The sequence below is a fragment of the Scyliorhinus torazame genome, chromosome 16 (genome assembly GCF_047496885.1).
Source record: "Scyliorhinus torazame isolate Kashiwa2021f chromosome 16, sScyTor2.1, whole genome shotgun sequence".
Lineage (NCBI taxonomy): Eukaryota > Metazoa > Chordata > Chondrichthyes > Carcharhiniformes > Scyliorhinidae > Scyliorhinus > Scyliorhinus torazame.
The window spans coordinates 96,752,300-96,764,823 of NC_092722.1; the positions used below are offsets into that span (position 1 = coordinate 96,752,300).

The 12,524-nt window shown below is 52.7% G+C and overlaps 1 protein-coding gene across 1 annotated transcript in view; it reads left to right on the forward strand.

The window, feature by feature from the left end:
• hk1 (hexokinase 1) overlaps positions 1 to 4,517 on the forward strand; it is a 328,092-nt gene extending 323,575 nt beyond the window's left edge. The window contains exon 18 of the mRNA XM_072478763.1: positions 3,645 to 4,517. Coding sequence (XP_072334864.1) covers positions 3,645 to 3,786 — 142 coding nt within the window. The 3' untranslated portion in view covers positions 3,787 to 4,517. The remainder of the gene's footprint in view (positions 1 to 3,644) is intronic.
• Positions 4,518 to 12,524: the final 8,007 nt, after the last annotated feature.

The window sequence follows — 12,524 nt, forward strand, 5'->3', positions numbered from 1 at the left end:
ATGCAGATGTGAGATTCAGGAGTGGATGTCAGCGACACTCCAGCGAGTGCATAGCCGATTGGAGGAGTCACAAAGGCTACGGGCGCAGGAGATGGCGCCGGTAATACATGGTATCGAGGCCAGTGCCATGAGTGGTGGTATCCAAGGCATGGCTCATTCAGTGACAGCCATGGTTGAGGGCCTCGACAGCATGTCCCAGTCGCTGAGGGACATATCAGGTGGACATTGCCGAGGCACTGCAGAGCATGTCCCAGTCGCTGAGGGACATATCCCAAATGCAGGTGGACATTGCTGAGGCACTGCAGAGCATGGCCCAGTCACTGAGGGATGTGTCCCAGACACAGTTGGACATTGGCGGGGCACTGCAGAGCCTGGCCCAGTCACTGAGGAGCATGGCTGAGGGCGTTGACAAGGGGGAGCAGCAGGGCGGATGACGCAGAGGCCTCTGGAGATGGCTCCAGCTGCCACCCCATCCCATGGAGTCACCCAAGGCCCCACAGGCACCATCTGGGGAGGAGGGAGTGCTGGAGGCCTACCTAGTGCCTTCCACCTCACCCAAATCCACTCCCCCCCCCTCCCCCCCTCCTGACACCGTGCGTCTCAAGTCAGCGGGCAGAACAGGGTGGCACGGTGAAGCCAGTGACACCGGTAAGTTGGCCATTGCCCTTCGGCTCCAGGCTCTCCAGAGAACCCCCGCCAGGGGCATGAGAGGCCACAGGGCACGAAAAGAAGCAGGCTGCCTCCACCTCTGATGTGCATCCTGGGGACACACTTAGACGTGGCGGAAAAGTACAGAAGCTGAAGAAGATTTGAGGATCACTGAGAGGGCACTGGGAGGGGGAGGGGTGGGCATCATCTGTAGCTAGGGAAAATTAGGAGTTTGAATTTCACTGTTAAAACCTAATACATGCAAAGCCCCGATCACATTCGCCCCCTGTTGCCCTCTTCTCACCCCTTCCCTGCACCCCCCCTCCCCCAGCAGATGCAGTTGTTCTAGATCAGCCTCCGTTGTACACCCCGTTAGCATGGGGGTGAGCACAGCCAGCAGAAAGACAGGAGTCAGATCCTGGCATAGACTGAGGAGCACCAGAGATTACCTCACAGCAGGTTATCATCACCTTCCTGCCTTGAATAATGACGGTGCCGACACAGGCCCATCACCCTGGAGTGCCAACACCGGCTAATCATCTTGGGAGGGTAAAACAGGGTAGTCAGGGAGGGGGAGTGATGTGAGGGAGGGTTGGGAAATGCTGGTGGGGGGGTTGGAAGAGGGGAGAAATGGGTGGGAGATGGGGGTGAGCAATGTGGGGACAGGGTGATAGGGGGAATTGTGTGGGGGGAGGAAGGACGGGGAGGAAAGGGTGGGCTGGGAGGGAAGGAGAGTTTGGGAGGCAGGTGATGGGGGGTCCTGCCCGGGCTCATCTTCCAGCTCCTCATGGTCCGGCCCCTCCTCAGATGAGGCTGCAAGTCCCCCCTTCTCCTCCAGCACGTCACTTCACTGCTGTGTCAGGTTGTGGAGGGCACAGCAGATCACCACAAAGTGGGAGACCCTTTGGGGAATGTACTGCAGTGCACCACCAGAGCAGTCCAGTCTTCAGAACCATATTTTTAGTAGTCCAGTGCACCGCTGAATGACAGCACGAGTGGCAATATGGGCCTCGTTATACCGTATCCGCTTTTGTTCCGGTCACATGCGGCATCATCAGCTACGATCTCAGCGGATATCCCTTATCCCCCAAGAGCCAACTTGTCATCGTAGGCTGGTCTTCAAAAATGCCAGGGATCTCTGAATGTCCCGGGATGTAGCTGTCATACCCACTCTGTGGGAAGTGTGCAACCACGTGCATGATCCAGAGGTGGCGGTTGCACGTGAGTTGAAGATTCAGGAAAGTGAAACCTTTCCTGTTAATGAAGGGTGCTCCGTTACCCCGATATGCGCATGGCGACATGCACACCATTGATTACCCCCGGACCTGGGTGATCCCAGCGATGGCAAAGAATCCTGCAGCCCGGACATCTTGATAGGCTCAAATATAGTCAGCTGTTTGGGCATACAGAGCATCTGTGACTTCACGGATTATGAAATGCCCCCCCCCCCCCTCCCAACCGAGTCTTTCCCCAGCCTGATGGGTGGCCAGGTTTTCAGGGTGTGTGGCGATCCCCATACATAGGGTGCCACCTCGAGCCTACGTGAACACTCCTGCCACCTTCTCCGGTGTCTGCCGCCTGTGCTGCCATCAGTACCACGAGGGCTGCCACTGCGGGGCTGACAGCACATCCATACTGTTATACTGTAAGGATTTGAAGAGGGAGAGAGACCGACGATCAGTTTAGGCTTCCACCCCAGGACCCTCAAATCGCTCAAGCCTCCCCCACACTTAAGTATTCCGCCTTGTCCCAGGCTGCCATCCACCTGGAAGACCCCACCCTGCACACGCACCCCCGACCACATCAGGTGCCACTAGATCCCAGACCCTGTTGGGAACATTAGGGGGACCGAGCTCAGGTGCCCCCCCCCACACTCATCCTCTGGCTTTGGGGAAATCCCCAGTGCTGAAGCCCAGCTCTGAGTATTTGATTGTTGGCTTCTACCCCTGTGTGTTGATGCCCCCAGGGTTCAGGCAAAGTGTCCAGGCCTCTCAGTTTAATTGGAATGCTAGGCAATAAACTCATCTGAGACAGATGTACCCACGAGAATGCACTTGAGAGCTGTGAAATGCTCAAACAATGCCAACTCCGTATTCGCAATAGCCTTTTTGTGCAATCAGTGACTGCTCACAGTCAGAGGGAGTTAAAATGACCATCACCATATAACCACAAACAGGGCTCTGTCCTGGATGTGTTTGGTTGCACAGATGGGCAGCAGCTGTGGTTGCCCCTGTTATGGGTATACACAATCTGGGGGATGGCATGTAGGACCCGCAGGTACTGAGCCCCTCACCCACCAGGCCCAGGAGCAACCCCCAACCAATGCGCCCATCCCCACGAGCAGGCCCAGCACCCCCCCCCCCCAGGATCCCCCCCCACCCCCCCCCCCCCAACCTTCCCCGATCACTGGGGCAGTAGCTCCATTGCCCCTGGGCTGCACCCCAAAAATGAAAATGGTCACTCACCTCCCCGATCCCCTCAGCAGCTAGGTTAAGTAGCAGTGCTAAATGGCGCCCGCGTAACCTCGCCGCTAGGGAGCGGGTCAGATCCAGTGATTAGGACCAGTAGGAGCATAACTGAACAAAGCAGCACAAATACAGAAACCATTTCAAATTAACAAAACTGCTGACTAGTGCATCAAAGATACATTACACAGAAATGAGGCCTGCTTTCTGGAGCTTAGAAGTTCAATGTGGCATAATGCAGTCAAGAAAATCCCAGATCTATCTAGGTCCACACTAGATCTGATCAGGTTAGTCAGGACTGCAGCACTGTGGGACCATAGGGAGTAGAACAATAAGTCAGGTTCTTACTAAGTTATATTCTCTTTTTAATCAGGTGTGGGCTCCTTTAACTTGGGCTGTAATCCTTCATGTATTGATGATACGTTCAGTCACTAACTCATGCACTAACTTCTTTATTGATGGTGTGGTCTATTACAGGACTTGGACAGGCTCAAACAATGACACAGATGTTGTTTCTTTTTTTCTGAACAGTTTTTCAAAGGTCATGCACAAAACAGTGAAAGAACTGGCCCCAAAATGCGATGTGACATTCCTGTTATCGGAAGATGGCAGCGGAAAGGGAGCTGCCCTTATTACAGCAGTGGCATGTAGACTTCGTGAATCTGGTCAGTAGGACCTCTGACAGACAGCATCAACTCCTGGAACAGGGGTAGTATTGTATATTCCCTGCACTTTTCCTTTTTAAACAGCTATGGCTTCAAGGTCATAGTTGAAGTTTTCCGACTGAGTTCTGCTGAGCATTGTATAGATAAACATGCAAAAAACCTCCGTATGAAATGCCAAAAAGAACTGTAGTAACACACGTTAATTAGAGGCTGCTGGATTTGCAAAAGTCCCAATTTCAAATTCCTGTGCTCCGTATCAGCTCCAGTTTTGTGCTTGCTGTCATCCAAATACACTAGCTTTTAAACTGTCTCTTCATTGATTTTCCTTAGGCTATTGAAGGAGATAAAACTGGAATCGATTCTCCTCCCCGCCCCCCCCCCCCTCACCCACCTGCTTTGTTGTAGCTGTACAACCTTCTAAGTAACAAAGATATTTTGATTTACCTCTTTATTAAATAATTTTGTGAAGTATTGTGTTGTGTCTTATCAAAGGTATATATGGTGACTTAAAATTCTACTTAAGAAATGAAAATAGTTGTTAAAATCTGGAATGCATTTTCAGGAAACATAGTTGAGCGTTGTGTTACACATTGCTATCACTTCTTGTAGACGAGTGCGTTGAGATCTGTGTGAAATGCATGCCTTATTGACATAGCAAAACCTTTAATTTTATACACTCTTGTAGAGGCGCACGTGTTTTAAAGTGACATTGTGAATACATTAAACTTGATCTAATGTGCTTCATGTCGAACATTGTGGCTTCTTTTGAAGAACTTAATAGGGAACTTTGCAAAAGTTTGTTTACAAAACACTGTGATGGAGCTAACCAGTATTGTAGACACATCTCAGCGATGCCTTCATACCTTGGACCGGTGCCAGTCGAATGGCCTCCTTCAGCACTGTAAATTCTGTAATTCTAAGTGGATGCTCAGGGCAGAGATGGCAATATCTTAGGGAGTGGGACTTATAATGAAGCTCATAGGTATGTACTGGGCCTAATTAATTCTCAACAATTTATACACAAGGTTTTTGACAACTTGGGAAACATTAATAAAATAGTGTCAATGCAAAGGATCTTCTGAATTAAACAAAGTGTCAATGAAGGGTGTGAAAATGATGTTAACACCTAAACCTGTTCTTCACCTGCTCCTCTAAAAGCTCAGTAAGATCTCCATAGTGAAATCATCATGGTGCAGAACTGAAAATGCCATTTGCTGTCCTTCGCCCCAATACCCAGTGGGAGATCAACTCTGACAGAGCTCGGTACAAGCAATGCAGTTACACTTCTCATGGGAATACAGTTGTCAGATTGGCTCTTCTCGCTTGGTTGCAAGACCAAGGCCATGTTAATCCAGGCAGACGCTTAAGTATAGTTACCAGAGGGTGGGGTGGGGAGGAGATGGAGGGGTGAGGGAGTATGGGGGATGGAGGCTTGGAGGGGGAGAAAACAAAGTTAGGGAATGAGAATTTTGTGGAGAGAGACTGGAAATGAGAGTGGCAATGGGGCCTCTGGGTGGGGAGGGTGGAGTGGAGAAAGGGGGTTTCTGGGGGGGGGAGGGGAGGGGGGAGTGGGAAATGGGAGATTGGGGTGGGACGGGTGGAGTGATGAATGGGGGCTCGGGGTGGGTAGTGGTTGGAATGGAGAATCAGGGGGGTTCAGTGGAGTGTGGGGGTGGAATGGGAGCTCCTTGCGGGGGGATGGAGTGGGAAATGAAGGCTCAAGGTTGGGGGCGTTGGATTGGAGAATGAGGGCTCAGGGTGCAGATTAAAGGTGGGGAATGGGGACTCGGGGCGGGGTGAGTTTGGAGTGGGGAATGGGCTCAGGATGTGGTGGGGTTAGAATGGGTATGGGAGCTCGGGGTAAGGGGGTTGGAGTGAGGTATGAGAGTTCGGGATCTGGGGGGGGTTGGAGTGGGGAATGGGGGTTCGGGCTGGGGTTGGAGTGGGGAATGGGGGCTCGGAGTGAGGTTGGAGTGGGGAATGGGCTCAGGATGTGATGGGGTATGGGAGCTCGGGATAAGGGGATTGGAGTGGGGTATGGGAGCTCGGGGTAAAGGGGTTGGAGTGGGGTATGAGAGTTTGGGATATGGGGGGTGGGAATGGGAGTTTGGGGTGGGGAATGGGGGCTCAGTGTGGTGGGGATGGGGGCTCCAGGTTAGAGTTGGAGTGGGGGATGGGGGCTCAGTGTGGTGGGGCATGGGGGCTCGGGGTGAGGTTGGAGTGGGGAATGGGGGCTCAGTGTGGTGGGGGATGGGTGCTCCAGGTTAGAGTTGGAGTGGGGGATGGGTGCTCGGGGTGGGGTTGGAGTGGGGGTTGGGGGCTCCAGGTTAGAGTTGGAGTGGGGGATGGGGGCTCAGTGTGGTGGGGAATGGGGGCTCCAGGTTGGAGTTGGAGTGGGGGCTCAGTGTGGTGGGAAATGGGGTGGGGTTGTAATGGGGGTTGGGTTGTAGTGAGGAATGAGGGCTCAGGATAGGGTTGGAGTCGGTATTGGGGGCTGGGGTGCAGTCGGAATGGAGGCTGCGGTGGGGTTGGAACGGGGGCTCGGGGTGAGTTTGGAATTCGGAAATGGGGAAGGGGTTGGAGTGGGGAATGAGGGCTCAGGGTTGGTGTTGGAAATGGGTGCTCCTGGTGGAGGTTGGAGTGGGGAATGAGGGCTCGGAGTGGGGGCTGTAATGGGGGTTCGGGGTGGGGGTTGAAATGGGGGTTCGGGGTGGGGGCTCGGGTGGGGGTCGGAATGGGGGCTCGGGGTGGTGGTTGGAATGGGGGTTCGGGGTGGGGGCTCGGGTGGGGGTTGGAATAGGGGCTCAGGGTGGGGGTTGGAATGGGGGCTCGGCGTGGGGGTTGGAATGGGGCCTCGGAATGGGGGTTGGAATGGGGGCTCGGGGTGGTGTTTGGAATGGGGTCTCGGGGTGGGGGTTGGAATGGGGGCTCGGGGTGGGGGTTGGAATGGGGGCTCGTGATGGGGGTTCGGGGTGGGGGTTGGAACGGGGGCTCGGGGTGGGGGTTGGAGTGGGGGCTCGTGGTGGGCGTTGGAATGGGGGCTCGGGGTGGGGGTTGGAAATGGGGAAGGGGTTGGAGTGGAGAATGAGGGCTCGGGGTTGGAGTGAGAAATGAAAATGAAAAAATGAAAATCGCTTATTGTCACAAGTATGCTTCAAATGTTACTGTGAAAAGCCCCTAGTTGCCACATGCTGGCGCCTGTTCCGGGAGGCTGGTACGGGAATTGAACCGTGCTGCTGGCCTGCCTTGGTCTGCTTTACAAGCCAGCTATTTAGCCCAGTGTGCAAAACCAGCCCCTAGTGTGCTATACCAGACCCTAGTGTGCTATACAAGCCTCTAGTGTTTGATAAGGTTCCCCACGGTAGGCTACTGCAGAAAATACGGAGCCATGGGATTCAGGGTGATTTAGCAGTTTGGATCAGAAATTGGCTAGCTGGAAGAAGACAAAGGGTGGTGGTTGATCGGAAATGTTCAGACTGGAGTCCAGCAGAGGGTAGTAGAGCGGAGCTGCTGATTGGCCATTGCAGGGGAAATTTGCATACATCCATGTGCTCACCCTAACTTGGAGGCGTACCTGAACAAGAGACCCTAGCTGTTCAAGTGAAGGCAAGCATCCAGCAGAGGGTAGTAGAGCGGAGCTGCTGATTGTCCGTTGCAGGGGAAATTTGCATACGTCCGTGTGCTCACCCTAACTTGGAGGCGTACCTGAACAAGAGACCCTAGCTCTTCAAGTGAAGGCAAGCATCCAGCAGAGGGCAGTAGAGCGGAGCTGCTGATTGGCCGTTGCAGGGGAAATTTGCAAACGTCTGTGTGCTCACCCTAACTTGGAGGTGGTTTGTGGAGGAGCTCTTGTCAAGTGACACTTACCCGAAACACTTATTCAGTGTTTCCCTCCCTACCCCCTCCTCTAACCAAAAAAAAAAACAACCGCTGTAAGGATCAAGAGGAAGGCTCGAGGGCAGGTAGAAGTGGAAAGTTGAACCGTGAAGTCACAGCCTGCAGGTAAGGGATTGGCTGGTGACTGGTAAGTAGTTTTTATTTATTTTCCCTCTGGTGTTATCGTGCGGGGCGCAGAGGTTGCTGAGTGAGTGCTTGCTGAGAAGGGGAGTGAATAACAGGTAAGCTCTTTCTTTTTTTTTTCTAGAGGGGATGACAGGGAAGGTAGTGCAATGTTCCTCCTGCAGAATGTTTGAGGTGAGGGACGCCGTCAGTGTCCCTGCTGATTTCATCTGTGGGAAGTGCACCCATCTCCAGCTCCTCAGAAACCGCGTTTGGGAACTGGAGCTGGAGTTGGATGAACTTTGGATCATTCGGGAGGCAGAGGTGGTCATAGATAGAAGCTTCAGGGATGTAGTTACTCCGAAGAATAAAGATAGATGGGTGATGGTGAAAGGGGCTGGGAGGAAGCAGTCAGTACAGGGATCCCCTGTGGCCGTTCTCCTTAGTAACAAGTATACCGCTTTGGATACTGTTGGGGGAGGGGGGGGGGGGGGAGGGGGAGGAGACTTACCAGGGTTAAGCCATGCGGTACAGGTCTCTGCCACAGAGTCTGTCCCTGTTGCTCAGAAGGGAAACGGGGAGAGGAGTAGAGCATTAGTCATTGGAGACTCCATAGTTAGGGGGATAGATAGGAGATTCTGTGGGAACGAGAGAGACTCACGGTTGGTGTGTTGCCCCCCAGGTGCCAGGGTGCGTGATGTCTCGGATCGTGTTTTCGGGATCCTTAAGGGGGAAGGGGAGGGGGAGCAGCTCCAAGTCGTGGCCCACATAGGTACCAACGACATAGGTAGGAAAAGGGATGGGGATGTAAGGCAGGAATTCAGGGAGCTAGGGTGGAAACTGAGATCTAGGACAAACAGAGTTATTATCTCTGGGTTGTTACCCGTGCCACGTGATAGCGAGACGAGGAATAGGGAGGGAGAGGAGTTGAACACGTGGCTACAGGGATGGTGCAGGAGGGAGGGTTTCAGATTTCTGGATAATTGGGGCTCATTCTGGGGTCGGTGGAACCTCTACAAATGGGATGGTCTGCACCTGGACCAGAGGGGTACCAATATTCTGGGGGGGAAATTTGCTAATGCTCTTCGGGAGGGTTTAAACTAGTTCAGCAGGGGCTTGGGAACCTGAATTGTAGCTCCAGTATACAGGAGGTTGAGAGTAGTGAGGTAATAAGTAGGGTTTCAAAGTTGCAGGAGTGTACCGGCAGGCAGGAAGGTGGTTTAAAGCGTGTCTTCTTCAATGCCAGGAGCATCCGGAATAAGGTGGGTGAACTTGCGGCATGGGTTGGTACCTGGGACTTAGATGTTGTGGCCATTTCGGAGACATGGATAGAGCAGGGACAGGAATGGTTTTTGCAGGTGCTGGGATTTAGATATTTCAGTAAGCTCAGGGAAGGTGGTAAAAGAGGGGGAGGGGTGGAATTGTTAGTCAAGGACAGTATTACGGTGGCAGAATGGACGTTTGATGAGGACTCGTCTACTGAGGTAGTATGGGCTGAAGTTAGAAACAGGAAAGGAGAGGTCACCCTGTTAGGAGTTTTCTACAGGCCTCTGAAAAGTTCCAGAGATGTAGAGGAGAGGATTGTAAAGATGATTCTGGATAGGAGCGAAAGCAACAGGGTAGATGTTATGGGGGACTTTAACTTTCCAAATATTGACTGGAAACGCTATAGTTCGAGTACATTAGATGGGTCTGTTTTTGTCCAATAGAACATAGAACAATACAGCGCAGTACAGGCCCTTCGGCCCACGATGTTGCACCGAAACAAAAGCCATCTAACCTACACTATACCATTATCATCCATATGTTTATCCAATAAACTTTTAAATGCCCTCAATGTTGGCGAGTTCACTACTGTAGCAGGTAGGGCATTCCACGGCCTCACTACTCTTTGCGTAAAGAACCTACCTCTGACCTCTGTCCTATATCTATTATCCCTCAGTTTAAAGTTATGTCCCCTCGTGCCAGCCATTTCCAGGTTTCCTGACACAGTATGTAGATAGGCCAACGAGCGGCGAGGCCATATTGGATTTGGTACTGGGTAATGAACCAGGACAGGTGTTAGATTTGGAGGTAGGTGAGCACTTTGGTGATAGTGACCACAATTCGATTACGTTTACTTTAGTGATGGAAAGGGATAGGTATATACCGCAGGGCAAGAGCTTTATCTGGGGGAAAGGCAACTATGATGCGATGAGGCAAGACGTAGGATACATCGGATGGAGAGGAAAACTGCAGGGGATGGGCACAATGGAAATGTGGAGCTTGTTCAAGGAACAGCTACTGCGTGTCCTTGATAAGTATGTACCTGTCAGGCAGGGAGGAAGTGGTCGAGTGAGGGAACCGTGGTTTACTAAAGCAGTCGAAACACTTGTCAAGAGGAAGAAGGAGGCTTATGTAAAGATGAGACATTAAGGTTCCGTTAGGGCGCTCGAGAGTTACAAGTTAGCTAGGAAGGACCTAAAGAGAGAGCTAAGAAGAGCCAGGAGGGGACATGAGAAGTCTTTGGCAGGTAGGATCAAGGATAACCCTAAAGCTTTCTATAGATATGTCAGGAATAAAAGAATGACTAGGGTAAGAGTAGGGCCAGTCAAGGACAGTAGTGGGTAGTTGTGCTTGGAGTCCGAGGAGATTGGAGAGGTGCGAAATGAATATTTTTTGTCAGTATTCACACAGGAAAAAGACAATGTTGTCGAGGAGAATACTGAGATTCAGGCTACTAGACTAGAAGGGCTTGAGGTTCACAAGAAGGAGGTGTTAGCAATTCTGGAAAGTGTGAAAATAGATAAGTCACCTGGACTGAATGGGATTTATCCTAGGATTCTCTGGGAAGCTCGGGAGGAGATTGCTGAGCCTTTGGCCTTGATCTTTAAGACATCTTTGTCTACAGGAATAGTGCCAGAAGGATGTTACAAGTTACAGAGGGACATAGATAAGCTGCAGAGCTGGGCTGAGAGGTGGCAAATGGAGTTTAATGCAGAAAAGTGTGAGGTGATTCATTTTGGAAGGAATAACAGGAAGACAGAGTACTGGGCTAATGGTAAGATTCTTGGCAGTGTGGATGAGCAGAGAGATCTCGGTGTCCATGTACATAGATCCCTGAAAGTTGCCACTCCGGTTGAGAGGGTTGTTAAGAAGGCGTACGGTGTGTTAGCTTTTATTGGTAGAGGGATTGAGTTTCGGAGCCATGAGGTCATGTTGCAGCTGTACAAAACTCTGGTGCGGCCACATTTGGAGTACTGCGTGCAATTCTGGTCGCCGCATTATAGGAAGGATGTGGAAGCATTGGAAAGGGTGCAGAGGATATTTACCAGAATGTTTCCTGGTATGGAAGGAAGATCTTATGAGGAAAGGCTGAGGGACTTGAGGTTGTTTTCGTTAAGAGAGAAGAAGATTAAGAGGTGACTTAATTGAGGCATACAAGATGATCAGAGGATTGGATAGGGTGGACAGTGAGAGCCTTTTTCCTCGAATGGTGATGTCCAGCACGAGGGGACATAGCTTTAAATTGAGGGGATATAGATATAAGACAGATGTCAGAGGTAGGTTCTTTACTCAGAGAGTAGTAAGGGCGTGGAATGCCCTGCCTGCAACAGTCGTGGACTCGCTAACACTAAGGGCATTCAAATGGTCATTGGATAGACATATGGACGATAAGGGAATAGTGTAGATGGGCTTTAGAGTGGTTTCACAGGGCGGCGCAACATCGAGGGCCGAAGGGCCTGTACTGCGCTGTAATGTTCTAGGTTGTATGTGTGCTAAACCAGCCCCTGGGTGCTCCGGATGGGGGTTGGAGTAGGAATAAGGGCTTAGGGTGGGGAATGTGCGCTTGGGATGGGGAATGGGGGCTCTGGGTGGGGAATGGGGGCTCTGGGTGGGGAATGGGGGCTCTGGGTGGGGAATGGGGGCTCTGGGTGGGGTTGGAGTGGGGAACGGGGGCTCGGGGTGGGGAATGGGGGCTCTGGGTGGGAAATGGCGGCTCCGGGTGGGGTCGGAGTGGGGAACGAGGGCTCGGGGTGGGTAATGGGGGCTCGGGGTGTGGTTGGAGTGGGGAATGGCGGCTCTGGGTGAGGTTGGAGTGGGGGATTGGGTTGGAGTGGGGAATGAGGGATGGGGTTGGAGTGGGGAATGGGGGCTTGGGGTGGGGCATGGGGCCTCGGGATGTGGTTGGAGTGGGGAATGGGGGCTCGGGGTGGGGTTGGAGTGCGGGATGGGGTTGGAGTGGGGAATGAGGGTTTGGGTGGTGTTGGAGTGGGGAATGGGGGATGGGGTTGGAATGGGGGGTGGGTTTGAAGTGGGGAATGAGGGATGGGGCTGGAGTGGGGAATGAGGGGTGGGGGATGGGGTTGGAGTGGGGAATGAGGGTTTGGGTGGGGTTGGAGTGGGGAATGAGGGATGGGGTTGGTATGGGGGGTGGGGTTGGAGTGGGAATGTGGGCTCGGGGTGGGGAATGGGACCTTGGAGTGGGGAATGGAGGCTCTGGGTGGGGTTGAAGTGGGGAATGGGGGCTCGGGGTGGGGTTGGAGTTGGGAATTATGGCTCGAGTGGGGTTGGAGTGGGGAATGAGGGATGGGGTTGGAGTGGGGAATGAGGGTTTGGGTGGGGTTGGAGTGGGGGATGGGGTTGGAGTGGGGAATGAGGGTTTGGGTGGGGTTGGAGTGGGGAATGGGGGGTGTGGTTGGAGTGGGGAATGAGGGAGGGGTTGGAGTGGGGAATGGGGTGGGGTTGGAGTGGGGAATGGGGGCTC